This window comes from Oncorhynchus kisutch, linkage group LG5, assembly GCF_002021735.2.
Source record: "Oncorhynchus kisutch isolate 150728-3 linkage group LG5, Okis_V2, whole genome shotgun sequence".
Taxonomy (NCBI): domain Eukaryota; kingdom Metazoa; phylum Chordata; class Actinopteri; order Salmoniformes; family Salmonidae; genus Oncorhynchus; species Oncorhynchus kisutch.
The window spans coordinates 43,752,360-43,769,635 of record NC_034178.2 but is presented as its reverse complement, the minus strand read 5'-3'; the positions used below and the strand labels follow the sequence as shown (position 1 = coordinate 43,769,635).

The 17,276-nt window shown below is 45.8% G+C and overlaps 1 protein-coding gene across 1 annotated transcript in view; it reads right to left on the bottom strand.

The window, feature by feature from the left end:
- Positions 1-17,276, bottom strand: part of ppfia4 (PTPRF interacting protein alpha 4) — a 108,736-nt gene that overhangs the window by 10,349 nt on the left and 81,111 nt on the right. Inside the window, exons 5-17 of the mRNA XM_031823900.1 lie at positions 16,317-16,562; positions 15,817-15,963; positions 12,449-12,583; positions 12,111-12,194; positions 8,839-8,970; positions 8,614-8,676; positions 8,328-8,419; positions 8,004-8,133; positions 7,222-7,418; positions 981-1,209; positions 718-753; positions 367-494; positions 51-181 (exon numbers count right to left, since the gene is read on the bottom strand). Coding sequence (XP_031679760.1) covers positions 51-181; positions 367-494; positions 718-753; positions 981-1,209; positions 7,222-7,418; positions 8,004-8,133; positions 8,328-8,419; positions 8,614-8,676; positions 8,839-8,970; positions 12,111-12,194; positions 12,449-12,583; positions 15,817-15,963; positions 16,317-16,562 — 1,750 coding nt within the window. The remainder of the gene's footprint in view (positions 1-50; positions 182-366; positions 495-717; positions 754-980; positions 1,210-7,221; positions 7,419-8,003; positions 8,134-8,327; positions 8,420-8,613; positions 8,677-8,838; positions 8,971-12,110; positions 12,195-12,448; positions 12,584-15,816; positions 15,964-16,316; positions 16,563-17,276) is intronic.

The following is a 17,276-nucleotide window of genomic DNA, read 5'->3' as shown; positions in this document are numbered from 1 at the left end:
TACATACAGTAGCCTACAGAAGACAGAGATTACAGGTCCAGCTGAGTTACCTCCCGGCATCAGGGCAGGCAGAGGCTGTCCCTCCCTCCCCAGTGTCCCTCCTCCCTCCATCCTGCCCTTCTCCTTGCTCTTCCCAAACAGACGACCTATAGATGACTTGATGCCCTTCTTCGCCTTACCCCTTTAGAGAGAGCGAGAGAAAGAGAGCGAGAGTGAGCGAGAGAGGGAGAGAGAGAGAGAGTCAAAGTATAAGTGGGATTGAAAGAATGTGTGTGTATGTGGGGGAGGGGGGTTGTATGTGTATGTATGTGTGTGTGTGTGTGTGTGTGTTTGTGTGTGTGTGTGTGTGTGTGTGTGTGTGTGTACCCTCGTCCGTCCTCCAGACTGCCAGTGAGCTGGGCGAAGTTGGTCTCCAGTCTCAGACTGCGGGGAGAGGAGGGGGGAGACGTCTCACACTTGATAGTAGCCTTGTCCTCACGAGCTTCCACTGGAGACTGGAGGGAGAGAGAGAGGTGAGAAAGAGTGAAGCCACCTTTATCTGTCAGGAGGCTTCAAATAGGAGCTTTCTCAGAGAGGCTGTGACAACACCTTGTCCAGCGGGAAGGATCCTGTCTTTCCAATCGCAACCTTGAAAACTTTGTTCATTTCAGTAACTCTCCATATCTGGGAGCTGTACTGCCTCTCTTAGTTGTGTAGATAAAGAGAAAACTGACTTACTGCTATTTTTCTACGGTGTTTCCTTAAGTCGCTAGGCTGTTAAAGACAGGAGGGAGGCACAGACACACCAACACATAGTTAGAGGCAACCAGTTGTTAGACATACAATCAAAACCAGTTACTGGGGTTACTGAAGAGAGAATGAATAAGCAGCAGATGAGTGACTTGTTGTTTCACACTGTAAACATTGTGTGTGAGTACATCAATCCAAACATGTTGACAGGTTAGTCCTCTCTGATGGTTAAGTGCATGTCTGCGTCTCACCAGGGTCATGATTCCCAGCTGGTGGCTGGCGTTGTGGGTGTTGTGTTTGGGGGTAGAGCGTCCGCTGGTGGGAGGGGACGAGGAGGAAGCCAGGGACTGGGCAGTGGCTGAGCTGGGCATGGTTCGGGGGCGGAGTGTAACGTTGAGTCCGTCCATGCTACCACTGTTCACACGAGACTCTATCTCATCTGCCCTGAGGTCAGCAGACTCCCTCTCCACCTGGATCATCCTGAACACCAGAGAGTACAGTGGGATGAGACACAATAACTATATCTTACACACATAATAACTACATCATACACACACAATAACTACATCATACACACATAATAACTACATCATACACACACAATAACTACATCAGACACACATAATAACTACATCATACACACACAATAACTACATCTTACACACATAATAACTACATCATACACGAACAATAACTACATCACACACACAATAACTACATCATACACACAATAACTACATCATACACACAATAACTACATCATACACACAATAACTACATCATACACACATAACAACTACATCATACACATATTAACTACATCATACACACAATAACTACATCATACACACAATAACTACATCTTACACACATAATAACTACATCATACACACACAATAACTACATCATACACACATAATAACTGCATCATACACACATAATAACTACATCATACAAACATAATAACTACATCATACACACATTATAACTACATCATACACACAATAACTACATATTACACAACATAATAACTACATCATACACCTAATAACTACATCACACACACAATAACTACATCTTACACACACACCAACTTAATCTTACACACATAATAACTACATCATACACACATAATAACTACATCATACACACAATAACTACATCATACACACATAATAACTACATCATACACATTTAACAACATCATACACACAATAACTACATCGTACACACAATAACTACATCATACACACATAATAACTACATCATACACATTTAACAACATCATACACACAATAACTACATCGTACACACAATAACTACATCATACACACATAATAACTACATCATACACACAATAACTACATCGTACACACAATAACTACATCATACACACATAATAACTACATCATACACATAATAACTACATCATACACACAATAACTACATCATACACACAATAACTACATCATACACACATAATAACTACATCATACACATTTAACAACATCATACACACAATAACTACATCGTACACACAATAACTACATCATACACACAATAACGACATCATACACACATAATAACACCATACACACACAATAACTACATCTTACACACATAATAACTACATCTTACACACATAATAACTACATCATACACACATAATAACTACATCATACACACATAATAACGACATCATCCACACATAATAACACCATACACACACAATAACTACATCTTACACACACAATAACTACATCTTACACACATAATAACTACATCATACACACATAATAACTACATCATACACACATAATAACTACATCATACACACATAATAACAACATCATCCACATAATACACATAATACCTACATCATACACACAATAACTACATGGTGTTATAACTTCATCATACACACAATAACTACATATTACACACATACCAACTACATCATACACATAATAACTACATCATACACACAATAACTACATCATACACACAATAACTACATCATACACACAATAACTACATCATACACACAATAACTACATCATACACACATAATAACTACATCATACACATATTAACTACATCATACACACAATAACTACATCATACACACAATAACTACATCATACACACAATAACTACATCATACACACAATAACTACATCATACACATAATAACTACATCATACACACATAATAACTACATCATACACATATTAACTACATCATACACACAATAACTACATCATACACACAATAACTACATCATAAACACAATAACGACATCATACACACATAATAACACCATACACACACAATAACTACATCATACACACATAATAACTACATCATACACACATAATAACTACATCATACACACATAATAACGACATCATGCAGACATAATACCTACATCATCCACATAATACACATAATAACTACATCATACACACATAATAACAACATCATCCACATAATACACATAATACCTACATCATACACACAATAACTACATGGTGTTATAACTTCATCATACACACAATAACTACATATTACACACATACCAACTACATCATACACATAATAACTACATCATACACACAATAACTACATCATACACACAATAACTACATCATACACACAATAACTACATCATACACACAATAACTACATCATACACACATAATAACTACATCATACACATATTAACTACATCATACACACAATAACTACATCATACACACAATAACTACATCATACACACAATAACTACATCATACACACAATAACTACATCATACACATAATAACTACATCATACACACATAATAACTACATCATACACATATTAACTACATCATACACACAATAACTACATCATACACACAATAACTACATCATAAACACAATAACGACATCATACACACATAATAACACCATACACACACAATAACTACATCATACACACATAATAACTACATCATACACACATAATAACTACATCATACACACATAATAACGACATCATGCAGACATAATACCTACATCATCCACATAATACACATAATAACTACATCATACACACATAATAATAACACCATACACATATAATAATTACATCTGTGCTTCAGGAAGAAGCATAGCACAATTACAGCAGCCATGAAGGTTTTAAATTATATCACTGAAGCCCTTGACAAAAAACAGCACTGTGTCTCACTTTTTATTGATCTCTCTAAGGCTTTTGATACAGTTGATCATGCTATACTAAGGCAGAGATTGTTGAGTGTAGGTCTTTCAGAGTTTGCTAACTACCTGTCTGATAGAACTCAGTGCAATCAATTTGATGGGCTTATGTCTGTGAAATTGTCTGTCTTTAATGGTGTGCCCCAAGGCTCTGTACTTGGTCCTCTCTTATTCACTATTTATATAAATGATTTAGACAAAAATGTCCAAAATGCGCTACTTCATTTTTATGCTGATGATACTGTTATTTACTGTTGTGCCTTGTCTCTTACAAAAGCTTTCCAGACTTGCAAACTGCTTTTTATACTGTTCAACATACCTTGTGTCAATTGAAGCTTGAAGTTACAGACTATCCTGCTAACTGTTCCAAATGTCCGAACTGAATTTGGTAAAAGGGCTTTTATGTACTCTGCGCCATCGGCTTGGAACGCCTTACAAAATACTTTTAAACTGGAAGAATTTGTCCAGATTGGTCTTTTTAAATCACTGATGAATGATCTTGAGACTAATTCCCTGACCTGTCAATGTTTTTAATTAGCTGTTTTTGTTTTGTTATACTCTTGTGAATTCTGGTTTGGTTTTTACTAGATTACTTGTAGTTTTTCATGTTGTTTGTCTGTAATTGTTGTAATGACTTGGTGCTGCCTATCTTGGCCAGGACGCTCTTGAAAAAGAGATTTTAAATATGGTTAAATAAAATAAATAAAAATAAAAACATCACACACACATAATAACTACATCATACACACATATTAACTACATCACACACACATAATAACTACATCATACACACATATTAACTACATCATACACACATATTAACTACATCACACACACATAATAACTACATCACACACACATAATAACTACATCACACACACATAACTACATCACACACACATAATAACTACATCACACACACATAACTACATCACACACACATAATAACTACACCATACACACATAACTACATCACACAAACATAACTACATCACACACATAATAACTACACCATACACACATATTAACTACATCACACACACATAACTACATCACACACACATAATAACTACATCACACACACATAATAACTACACCATACACACATAACTACATCACACAAACATAACTACATCACACACATAATAACTACACCATACACACATATTAACTACATCATACACATAATAACTACATCACACACATAATAACTACACCATACACACATAACTACATCACACACACATAATAACTACACCATACACACATATTAACTACATCACACACACATAACTACATCACACACATAATAACTACACCATACACACATAACTACATCACACACACATAATAACTACACCATACACACATATTAACTACATCATACACATAATAACTACATCATACACACATAGCAACTACATCATACACACATAATAACCAGCAGTATAAAGCAGGTTCCCTGAGTGAGTGAGTTAAAGAAAAATGGTGCATCAAAAATGGGGGAAAGAACTTGCACATCGCTCTGCCTAGGAGTAACACAACCCTCAGGAAAGGAGGAAGCCAAGGCTTCAGATTCTGGAAAATGCTGGAGATATTATGGTGGAAGGTGATCTCTCTTTTGAAGAACATATCAAGACCATTTCAAGGACAGCTTTTTTCCATCTACGTAACATTGCAAAAATCTGAAACTTTCTGTCCAAAAATTTATCCATGCTTTTGTCACTTCTAGGTTAGACTACTGCAATGCTCTACTTTCCGGCTACCCGGATAAAGCACTAAATAAACTTCAGTTAGTCCTAAATACGGCTGCTAGAATCCTGACTAGAACCAAAAAATTGGATCATATTACTCCAGTGCTAGCCTCCCTACACTGGCTTCCTGTCAAAGCAAGGGCTGATTTCAAGGTTTTACTGCTAACCTACAAAGCAATACATGGGCTTGCTCCTACCTATCGCTCTGATTTGGTCCTGCCGTACATACCTACACGTACACTACGGTCACAAGACGCAGGCCTCCTAATTGTCCCTAGAATTTCTAAGCAAACAGCTGGAGGCAGGGCTTTCTCCTATAGAGCTCCATTTTCATGGAACGGTCTGCCTATCCATGTGAGAGACGCAGACTCGGTCTCAACCTTTAAGTCTTTACTGAAGACTCATCTCTTCAGTGGGTCATATGATTGAGTGTAGTCTGGCCCAGGAGTGGGAAGGTGAACGGAAAGGCTCTGGAGCAACGAACCGCCCTTGCTGTCTCTGCCTGGCCGGTTCCCCTCTTTCCACTGGGATTCTCTGCCTCTAACCCTATTACAGGGGCTGAGTCACTGGTTTACTGGGGCTCTTTCATACTGTCCCTGGGAGGGGTGCGTCACCTGAGTGGGTTGAGTCACTGATGTGATCTTCCTGTCTGGGTTGGTGCCCCCCCCCCCCCTTAGGTTGTGCCGTGGCGGAAATCTTTGTGGGCTATACTCATCCTTGTCTCAGGATGGTAAGTTGGTGGTTGAAGATATCACTCTAGTGGTGTGGGGGCTGTGCTTTGGTAAAGTGGGTGGGGTTATATCCTTCCTGTTTGGCCCTGTCCGAGGGTGTCCTCGGATGGGGCCACAGTGTCTCCTGACCCCTCCTGTCTCAGCCTCCAGTATTTATGCTGCAGTAGTTTATGTGTCGGGGGGCTAGGGTCAGTTTGTTATTTCTGGAGTACTTCTCCTGTCTTATTCGGTGTCCTGTGTGAATTTAAGTGTGCTCTCTCTAATTCTCTCTTTCTCTATTTCTTTCTCTCTCTCGGAGGACCTGAGCCCTAGGACCATGCCTCAGGACTACCTGACATGATGACTCCTTGCTGTCCCCAGTCCACCTGACTGTGCTGCTGCTCCAGTTTCAACTGTTCTGCCTTATTATTATTGGACCATGCTGGTCATTTATGAACATTTGAACATCTTGGCCATGTTCTGTTATAATCTCCACCCGGCACAGCCAGAAGAGGACTGGCCACCCCACATAGCCTGGTTCCTCTCTAGGTTTCTTCCTAGGTTTTGGCCTTTCTATGGAGTTTTTCCTAGCCACCGTGTTTGTACACCTGCATTAGTTGCTGTTTCGGGTTTTAGGCTGGGTTTCTATACAGCACTTTGAGATATCAGCTGATGTAAGAAGGGCTATATAAATACATTTGATTTGATTTGAAGGTAGGGAGGGAGATAGTGGATATTGCGATAGTTGTCTGCGTTGGTGTGTTCTCCTACCTGATCTCCTCGTTGATGGCATCCAGCTGCTCCTGCAACATCAGAGCCAGAGTCTGTGCATCTGATTGGCCGCTGGGTGACAGGAGGACGGAGCTAACATCATCATCTAGGTCTGACTCAGCCTCCACGTCACTGCCCAGGAGGTGACTGACACTGCCACGTAGAGACGAGTATTCCTGCTCAAACACCGCACACACCTGTATGGTAAATACACACACACACACACACTGTTAGACACCGCACACACCATTACGATAGATACACACACGTTACACATGGCATACACCTGTACGACAGTTACACATTGCACACATCAGATACCCAAACAAATCCACACTCACACCTCATATACTTAAACACTTTATAAACACACATGTTGATAAAGACATACCACTTACATAACACATACGTACGTCCAAGGTAGCAGGGGTCAGAGAGAGAAGCATTGGTTAGGTGAGAGCTGTATGTAATGAGGGACAAATGCAGTGTGTTAAGCTTAACAACCATCAGCCATATTACTGCCCTCATCAGGGCCATCAGCCATGAGGGAGAGGAGGGGAAGAGAGGAGGAAGAGAGGAGACACTAACAAAGGGGAGGAGAGGGGGGCATATGTGGAGAGGAAGACAGGATATGTGGTGTTTCATGACATAGCTTGGAATGGGCACAGAAATTGGAAACACAGGCCGAGGGGAGGGTACCAAGTTTGTCACAGGTGTGTGCGTGTGGTGTGTGTGTGTGGTGGGTGTGTGGTGTACGTGTGTGTTTGTGAGTATGTGGTTACCTTGTTGGGTTCGTTGCGTAGCGCTGCCAGGCGGCCCTTCTGTGCCCGTCTGATGACAGCAGAGCTGTAGTGCCCATCCTGCCCTTCTACCACTGAGAAACGCAGGTCACTGGCACTGCCCATGTGAGACCTATACACACACACACACACACACACACACACACACACACACACACACACACACACACACACACACACACACACACACACACACACACACACATACAGAGAAAACCTGGTCAGTATAGGGTGCTAGTATGGGGCAAGTGTGGGACTAGTGTGTGTGTGTATAGTGTGTGTGTTTGTGTGTGTATGTCTGTGTACCGTGGGTGTGATCCATCTCCAAACACTCCACTCCGGCGTTTCAAGTGGTCGATCTCATTCCGCAGCTTCTCAATCTCACCAATCAGACGCTCCTGACGAAGAAAGGCATTGTGGGACTGAACAACATCAATGTCCAATCACAATATTTGTAACAGTTCAACTCTCATCCAATACATGTGGCTCTCCATAAAGTTTGTGCATGAAAAGTTTCAATGAATAGAACGTTGGATGCATAGAGGGATGTGTGTTGCGTTGTTCATGTGTTGTGTGTCCAGGCCTGACTCACCCTGGTGTGGTGGAACTCCTCCAGCTGTTTCTGGGAGTTCTCCAGATCCTGAATCAGGGAGTTCTGGAACAAACAGGAAGAGGAAAAGACATCACTGTTCAGCTATAGTTTGGGAATCACTAGTTTAGAGGCCTAAGTACGTCGTATTTGTGTGTGTGTGTTGCGTGTGCGTGTGTTGCGTGTGTGTGTGTGTGTGTGTATGTGTGTGTGTGTTGCGTGCCATGCCTTGTCCTCCAGTGCTGCCATGCGTTCTTTAAGGTGAAGCTGCAGTCTCTCGTTAGACTCAGTGAGCAGACGGTCTACTGTGTCAGACAAACGCTTGTTGTGTTCTTCATTCATCTTCTCTCTCTGACGTGCCTGAGAGAGGGACGGAGAGACAGAGAAAGGGAGTGAAAAAGAGAGAGAGGATGAAAAGTGACTTTTGTCACCCACATACAGAAGTACTCCATACACTCCATGAGCACAGCACTAGAAAACAGAATGAGAGAGAAAGGACTTGATTTGACAACATTGTATTCTGCAGTCAGAGGAAACACTACCGTGACATCATACCTCAACCACACACACACATTCACAGCTGGTTCCTCATAGAGCTACTTTAACTATACTCATGAGCTCACATGCAGAGATAGAATCTAGACGTGTGAATGATTCCGATTGTAAATATATATAGTCAGAGCTCTGTGGGGTAACAGGCTAGAGCAGGAAACGTGTGTGTTCGGCTCATATTTATAAAGCAAAAGGCATAGTGAGTGTGTGATACTCTAAATATGGAGTTGTTCCCCCCTTTGCTGCTATAACAGCTTCCACTCTTTTGGGAAGGCTTTCCACTAGATGTGGGGGCTTGCTTCCATTTAGCCACAAGAGCATTAGTGAGGTTGGGTACTGATGTTGAGCGATTAGGCCTGGCTCGCAGTCGACGTTCCAATTCATCCCAAAGGTGTTCGATGGGGTTGAGGTCAGGGCTCTGTGCAGGTCAGTCAAGTTCTTCTACACCGATCTCGACAAACCATTCCTGTATGGACCTCGCTTTGTGCACGGGGGCATTGTCATGCTGAAACAGGAAAGGGCTTTCCCCAAACTGTTGCCACAAAGTTGGAAGCACAGAATCGTCTAGAATGTCATCGTATGCTGTAGCGTTAAGATTTCCCTTCACTGGAAAAATAGCAGACCATTATTCCTCCTCCACCAAACTTTACAGTTGGCACTATGCATGGGCCAGGTAGCGGTCTCCTGGCATCCGCCAAACCCAGATTCATCAGTCGGACTGCCAGATAATAAAGCGTGTTTCATCACTCCAGAGAACGCATTTCCACTGCTCCAGAGTCCAATGGCGGCGAGCTTTACACCACTCCAGCCGATGCTTGGCATTGTGCATGGTGATCTTAGGCTTGTGTGTGGCTGCTCGGCCATGGAAACCCCTTTAATGAAGCTCCTGGTGAACAGTTCTTGTGCTGACTGTCACACTCTGACCATTATTTGCGTTGTTTGTTTCTATTTTTTGAATGGTCAGGGTGTGATATGAGGGGGCATTCTATGTCTGTGTCTGCACTGTTAATATATATTGTCACGTTTGTTTGTTATTCTGTTTGTTTGTTTAGTGTACTTCGTGTTTTTTCGTTATTCATTAAAAGTATGTATTCACACCACGCTGCGCTTTGGTCTCCTCACTACGACGATCGTGACAGAATAACCCACCAACAATGGACCAAGCAGCGTGGTAACGGCCAGCAGCAGCGGGAAAGAACGCAGGACTCATGGACTTGGGAGGAGATTCTGGACGGCGAAGGACCCTGGGCACAGCCAGGGGAATATCGCCGCCCCAAAGCAGAGCTGGAGGCAGCAAAAGCAGAGAGGCGCCGGTATGAGGAGGCAGCACGGCAACGTGGCTGGAAGCCTGAGAGGCAACCCCAAAAATGTATTAGGGGGAGCACACAGGGAGTGTGGCGAAGCCAGGTAGGAGACCTGCGCCAACTTCATGTGCTTACCGGAGAGAGAGAGGAACCGGGCAGGCACTGTGTTATGCGGTGGAGCGCAATGTGTCCCCGGTGCGTGTGCATAGTCCGGTTCGGTACATTCCAGCTCCTTGTATCGGCCGGGCTAGAGTGGGCATCAAGCCAGGTGCCATGAAGCCGGCTCTACGCATCTGGTCACCAGTGCATCTCTTCGGGCCGGCATACATGGCACCAGCCTTACGCATGGTGTCCCCGGTTCGCCAGCACAGCCCAGTGCGGCCTATTCCACCTCACCGCACTGGCCTGGCTACGGGGAGCATTCAACCAGGTAAGGTTGGGCAGGCTCGGTGCTCAAGATCTCCAGTGCGCCTTCACGGTCCAGTCTATCCGGTGCCACCTCCACGTACCAGCCCTCCGATGGCAGCCCCCCGCACCAGGCTGTCTCTCCGTCTCATCCCTACAGGTGCTCCCGCCTGTCCAGCGCTGCCAGAGCCTTCCTCCTGCCCAGCGCCACCAGAGTCTCCCGTCTGTCCTGAGCCGCCAGAGTCTCCCATCTGTCCTGAGCTGCCAGAGTCTCCCGTCTGTCCTGAGCCGTCAGTCAGCCAGGAGCTGCCAGAGCCGTCAGTCAGCCAGGACCTGCCAGAGCCGCCAGTCAGCCAGGAGCCGCCAGTCAGCCAGGACCTGCCAGAGCCGTCAGCCAGCCAGGAGCCGCCAGTCAGCCAGGAGCCGCCAGTCAGCCAGGAGCAGCCAGAGCCGCCAGTCAGCCAGGAGCTGCCAGAGCCGTCAGCCAGCCAGGAGCTGCCATAGCCGTCAATCAGTCCGGAGCTGCCCCTCAGTCCGGAGCTGCCCCTCAGTCCGGAGCTGCCCCTCAGTCCGGAGCTGCCCCTCAGTCCGGAGGCGCTCCTCAGTCCAGTGGGGCCTTACATTTTTTTATTTTAAATTTTACCTTTATTTAACCAGGCAAGTCAGTTAAGAACAAATTCTTATTTTCAATGACGGCCTAGTTAAATAAAGGTTACATAAATAAATTAAAGTAAATCGTAGGGTTTGCTCCACCAAGATTGACATGCTAAAATTGCCACTGCTACTGCCAATGTTTGTCTATGGAGATTGCAAGGCTGTGTGCTCGATTTTATACACCTTTCAGCAACGGGTGTGGCTGAAATAGCCAAATCCACTAATTTGAAGGGGTGTCCACATACTTTTTTATATATAGTGTATATGAGGATCTCAGGGTGTGTCTCTGTGTGTGTGTGTGTGTGTGTGTGTGTGTGTGTGTGTGTGTGTGTGTGTGTGTGTGTGTGTGTGTGTGTGTGTGTGTGTGTGTGAACATGAAGAGACAAAGTCAAGGGGCCAGGCTGATGTGAAGCGTCGGCCTATGCTGCACTCAGAGAGAGGTCAGAGAAAGCCTGCAAGGCAAGACTACATGCACACGCGCGCACACACACACACACACACACACACACACACACACACACACACACACACACACACACACACACACACACACACACACACACACACACACACACACACACACACCCTGCTCAGTTCCTGGTTCTTCTCCTCCAGTTGTGACTCCAGCTGTCTGAGTCGCTCCTCAACATTGCCATGTCGCTCCTCGGCCTGCAGGGGGAGTCACAGGACCCAACTCAATCAAACCTGCATTCCAGTATTTACACACCAAGCTCTTTTTCACATGGTCAAAAAACAGTTATTGTTTTGGTTACTGTGAAATCCTACAACTATTACCTTCCCCTTACAGCTAGATACCCACCTGTTGTCAGAATAACAAATGTACGTGCATCAAGATTGCTATGGTGGGTTCGATTGACATCCAGCCTCCGTATGTTTAGGACTGTGACTGTGTGTGTTGTTACCTTGGTGAGGGCTGCCACCCTCTGTGCCAACTCTGCCTCCACCTCTGGTAGTGTCTCAGCCTTCCTCATGGTCTGAGCCAGCCTCTGCTCTGCCAACTCTAACAGCTCCTGCAGCTGGCGCACCTTCTCCTCACTCTGACAGAGGTGGAGGGAGAGAGAGAGGGAGAGAGATAGAGAGGTAGAGAGAGGGGGAGGGAGAGAGATAGGGAGGGAGGGAGAGAGGGAGGTGGAGAGAGGGGGAGGGAGGGAGATAGAGAAGGAGGGAGAGAGAGAAGGGGAGGGAGAGAGAGAGGTGGAGAGAGGGGGAGGGAGATAGAGAAGGAGGGAGAGAGAGAAGTAGAGAGAGGGGGAGGGAGGGAGAGAGATAGAGAGGGAGGGAGGGAGCGAGAGAGGTGGAGAGGGAGGAGGGAGAGAGATAGAGATGGAGGGAGCGAGAGAGGTGGAGAGAGGGGGAGGGAGAGAGATAGAGAGGGAGGGGAGAGAGGGAGGTGGAGAGAGGGGGAGGGAGGGAGATAGAGAAGGAGGGAGAGAGGGAGGTGGAGAGAGGGGGAGGGAGGGAGATAGAGAAGGAGGGAGAGAGAGAGGTAGAGAGAGGGGGACGGGAGGGAGATAGAGAAGGAGGGAGAGAGAGAGGTAGCGAGAGGGGGAGGGAGAGAGATAGGGAGGGAGGGAGAGAGATAGGGAGGGAGGGAGAGAGGGAGGTGGAGAGGGAGAGAGATAGATAGGGAGGGAGAGAGAGAGGTGGGAGAGAGGGGGAGGGAGGGAGATAGAGAAGGAGGGAGAGAGAGAGGTAGAGAGAGGGGAGGGAGAGAGATAGGGGAGGGAGGGAGGGAGAGAGATAGGGAGGGAGGGAGAGAGGGAGGTGGAGAGAGGGGGAGTGAGGGAGATAGAGAGGGAGGGAGAGAGAGAGGTGGAGAGAGGGGGAGGGAGGGAGATAGAGAAGGAGGGAGAGAGAGAGGTAGAGAGAGGGGGAGGGAGGGAGATAGAGAAGGAGGGAGAGAGAGAGGTGGAGAGAGGGGAGGGAGGGAGGGAGATAGAGAAGGAGGGAGAGAGAGAGGTGGAGGGAGGGAGATAGAGAAGGAGGGAGAGAGAGAGGTAGAGAGAGGGGGAGGGAGGGGAGATAGAGAAAGGGAGGGAGAGAGAGAGGTAGCGAGAAGGGGGAGGGAGAGAGATAGGGAGGGAGGGAGAGAGGGAGGTGGAGAGGGAGAGAGATAGATAGGGAGGGAGATGAGAGAGGTGGAGAGAGGGGGAGGGAGGGAGATAGAGAAGGAGGGAGAGAGAGAGGTAGAGAGAGGGGGAGGGAGAGAGATAGGGGAGGGAGGAGGAGGGAGAGGGAGAGGAGAGATAGATAGGGAGGGAGAGAGAGAGGTGGAGAGAGAGGGAGGGAGGGAGATAGAGAAGGAGGGAGAGAGAGAGGTGGAGAGAGGGAGGGAGGGAGATAGAGAAGGAGGGAGAGAGAGAGAGGTGGAGGGAGGGAGATAGAGAAGGAGGGAGCGAGAGAGGTGGAGAGAGGGGGGAGGGAGGGAGATAGAGAAGGAGGGAGAGAGAGAGGTAGAGAGAGGGGGAGGGAGGGAGGGAGAGAGAGAGGGAGGGAGAGAGAGAGGTGGAGGGAGGGAGATAGAGAAGGAGGGAGAGAGAGAGGTGGAGGGAGGGAGAGAGAGAGGGAGGGAGAGAGAGAGGTGGAGGAGGGAGATAGAGAAGGAGGGAGAGAGAGAGGTGGAGGGAGGGAGATAGAGAAGGAGGGAGAGAGAGAGGTGGAGAGAGGGGGAGGGAGGCGAGATAGAGAAGGAGGGAGAGAGAGAGGTAGAGAGAGGTGGAGGGAGGGAGAGAGAGAGGGAGGGAGAGAGGGAGGTAGAGAGAGGTGGAGGGAGGGAGAGAGAGAGGGAGGGAGAGAGAGAGGTGGAGAGAAAGAGAGAGATGATCACATACATATTTGAGATGTTTGGACTCAATGTCATAACTTAAAATGTTTGTATTTTTATTATCAGTGGTTACAAAAGCAGCATCTACACTGAGTGTACAAACATCAGGAACACCTGCTCTTTCCATGATATACACGACTGTGGGAAGCATTGGAGTCAACATGTGTGTGTGTGTGTGTGATACATGGAACCTTAGAGGCCTGTCCCTGATGTCTCTGAGGTAGTAATGGATACTCTGTGTCACCCTCACATTCTCTGGCTTCAAGTGGAGTTAAACTGAACTTCACCCTCAACTGAACAGTTGACGAACCATCATTTGCCCCCTCTGTGTGTGAGTCCCCTACCTCGCCCCGTCTCCTCTTTATGTGAACCAGTAATGACCCCCTCCAGAGATGTGTATGTGTTCGTATGTGTCGTTTCCATGCACAGTCGATGATGACTTATTCAGCATGTATGTGTTCATATGTGTCGTTCCCATGCACAGTCGATGATGACTTATTCAGCATGTATGTGTTCATATGTGTCGTTCCCATGCACAGTCGATGATGACTTATTCAGCATGTATGTGTTCGTATGTGTCGTTCCCATGCACAGTCGATGATGACTTATTCAGCATGTATGTGTTCGTATGTGTCGTTCCCATGCACAGTCGATGATGACTTATTCAGCATGTATGTGTTCGAATGTGTCGTTCCCATGCACAGTCGATGATGACTTATTCAGCATGTATGTGTTCGTATGTGTCGTTCCCATGCACAGTCGATGATGACTTATTCAGCATGTATGTGTTCGTATGTGTCGTTCCCATGCACAGTCGATGATGACTTATTCAGCATGTATGTGTTCGAATGTGTCGTTCCCATGCACAGTCGATGATGACTTATTCAGCATGTATGTGTTCGTATGTGTCGTTCCCATGCACAGTCGATGATGACTTATTCAGCATGTATGTGTTCGTATGTGTCGTTCCCATGCACAGTCGATGATGACTTATTCAGCATGTATGTGTTCGTATGTGTCGTTCCCATGCACAGTCGATGATAACTTATTCAGCATGTATGTGTTCGTATGTGTCGTTCCCATGCACAGTCGATGATGACTTATTCAGCATGTATGTGTTCGTATGTGTCGTTCCCATGCACAGTCGATGATGACTTATTCAGCATGTATGTGTTCGTATGTGTCGTTCCCATGCACAGTCGATGATGACTTATTCAGCATGTATGTGTTCGTATGTGTCGTTCCCATGCACAGTTGATGATGACTTATTCAGCATGTATGTGTCGTTCCCATGCACAGTCGATGATGACTTATTCAGCATGTATGTGTTCGTATGTGTCGTTCCCATGCACAGTCGATGATGACTTATTCAGCATGTATGTGTTCGTATGTGTCGTTCCCATGCACAGTCGATGATGACTTATTCAGCATGTATGTGTGTGTTACCTGTCGGTGCAGAGAGTCCTTGGTAACCAGTTCGTTCTCCAGTTTGTCGTTGAGGTCGTGGATGTGGGTGGTTTCCCTCTGAGCGGCCAGGTAACGTTTCTCTAACGTTGTAATCCGCTCCTCCATATCCTCCCTCTGCGCCAGCCCCTACAACAGGCATGTAGTAAGAGAGAAAATACAGTGTGTGTGTTCATACTAGGAAACATAACATAGAACCTTGCCGATTGACTCAGTAACGGTACCCCCCCCTGTATATAGCCCCGTTACTGTTATTTTATTGAGTTACTTTTTCTTTTTTACTTTAGTTTATTTGATAAATATACTCTTGTAAGTAAGCATTTCCCGGTAAGGTCTACACTTGTTGTATTCGGCACATGTGAAGTTTGATTTGCCTATTCATGTGGACACTGGCGAGTTATATACAATCAACAGTGTTTATGTTTATGAATGACACATATCGATTCCCCCTTCTCTTCTCCTCTCTCCTCAATTACGCTCACCTCTCTCTGTTCCCTCTGTTGTTTGACTGACAGCTCCTCGCTGCGACTCAGGTCTCGGCGAGTGTTGGCTAGCTCCGCCTCCAGCTCTGCCACTCGTGTACTGAGCGTGCCCGAACGCTCACGGCTCTGAGCCAGCTCATGATTGGTCCGATCCAGAAGCTCCTGCAGCTCCACTGACCTGCTGCCATCGTCGTGGGCGTCTATGGAACCGTTAGGTAGCCTCTGAAGGGTCACACACACACACACACACACACACACACACTTGTTTTTTCAGAGAGAGAGAGATAGCTAGAGTAAGGGGAGGTTGCATGTTGTCATGATGATGCTGTTTACACTTGAAGAGCGTATCTTCTGCTAATGTTTGAGGTCTTAGTGACTCAGAAAGGCACCATTTGTGTGGTGTGTTTGTGTGTTTGTCTGATGTGTTTGTGTGGTGTTTGTGTGGTGAGATATTGTTTTGACGTTTCTCTCTCGCCCCAAAGTTAAATGAATTAAGTGGTGTTAATGAACCTTCAGGGAGACACATTGAGACAGGCAGGGCAGTGGGCAGCCCTACTATCAGGACCTCCCTCCCTCTCTCCTATTCATCTTTCTTCATACACCCGCACAGACCCACATGTTGCCACTCACACTCCAATTATTAGATTTTTCTCATTCATATCATAGCTAGAGAACATAAGAGTATCTGTCTGTCTCTGCCCCTTCCTGTACAGTTCCTAGGGCTGCATTTCCCACACTCGGTTCTCTGACCCCAAGGGGTGCACGTTTTGGTTTTTGCCCTAACACTACACAGCTGATTCCAATTATCAAAGCTTGATGATGAGTTGATTATTTGAATCGGCTGTGAAGTACTAAGGGAAAAACCAAAGCGTGCACCCAGGGGGGCCCCAGGACCGAGTTTGGGAAACCCTGTCCTAGGGTGTGTTAGGCAAGGTCTATTTAAATCATTCCAGGAGCTGC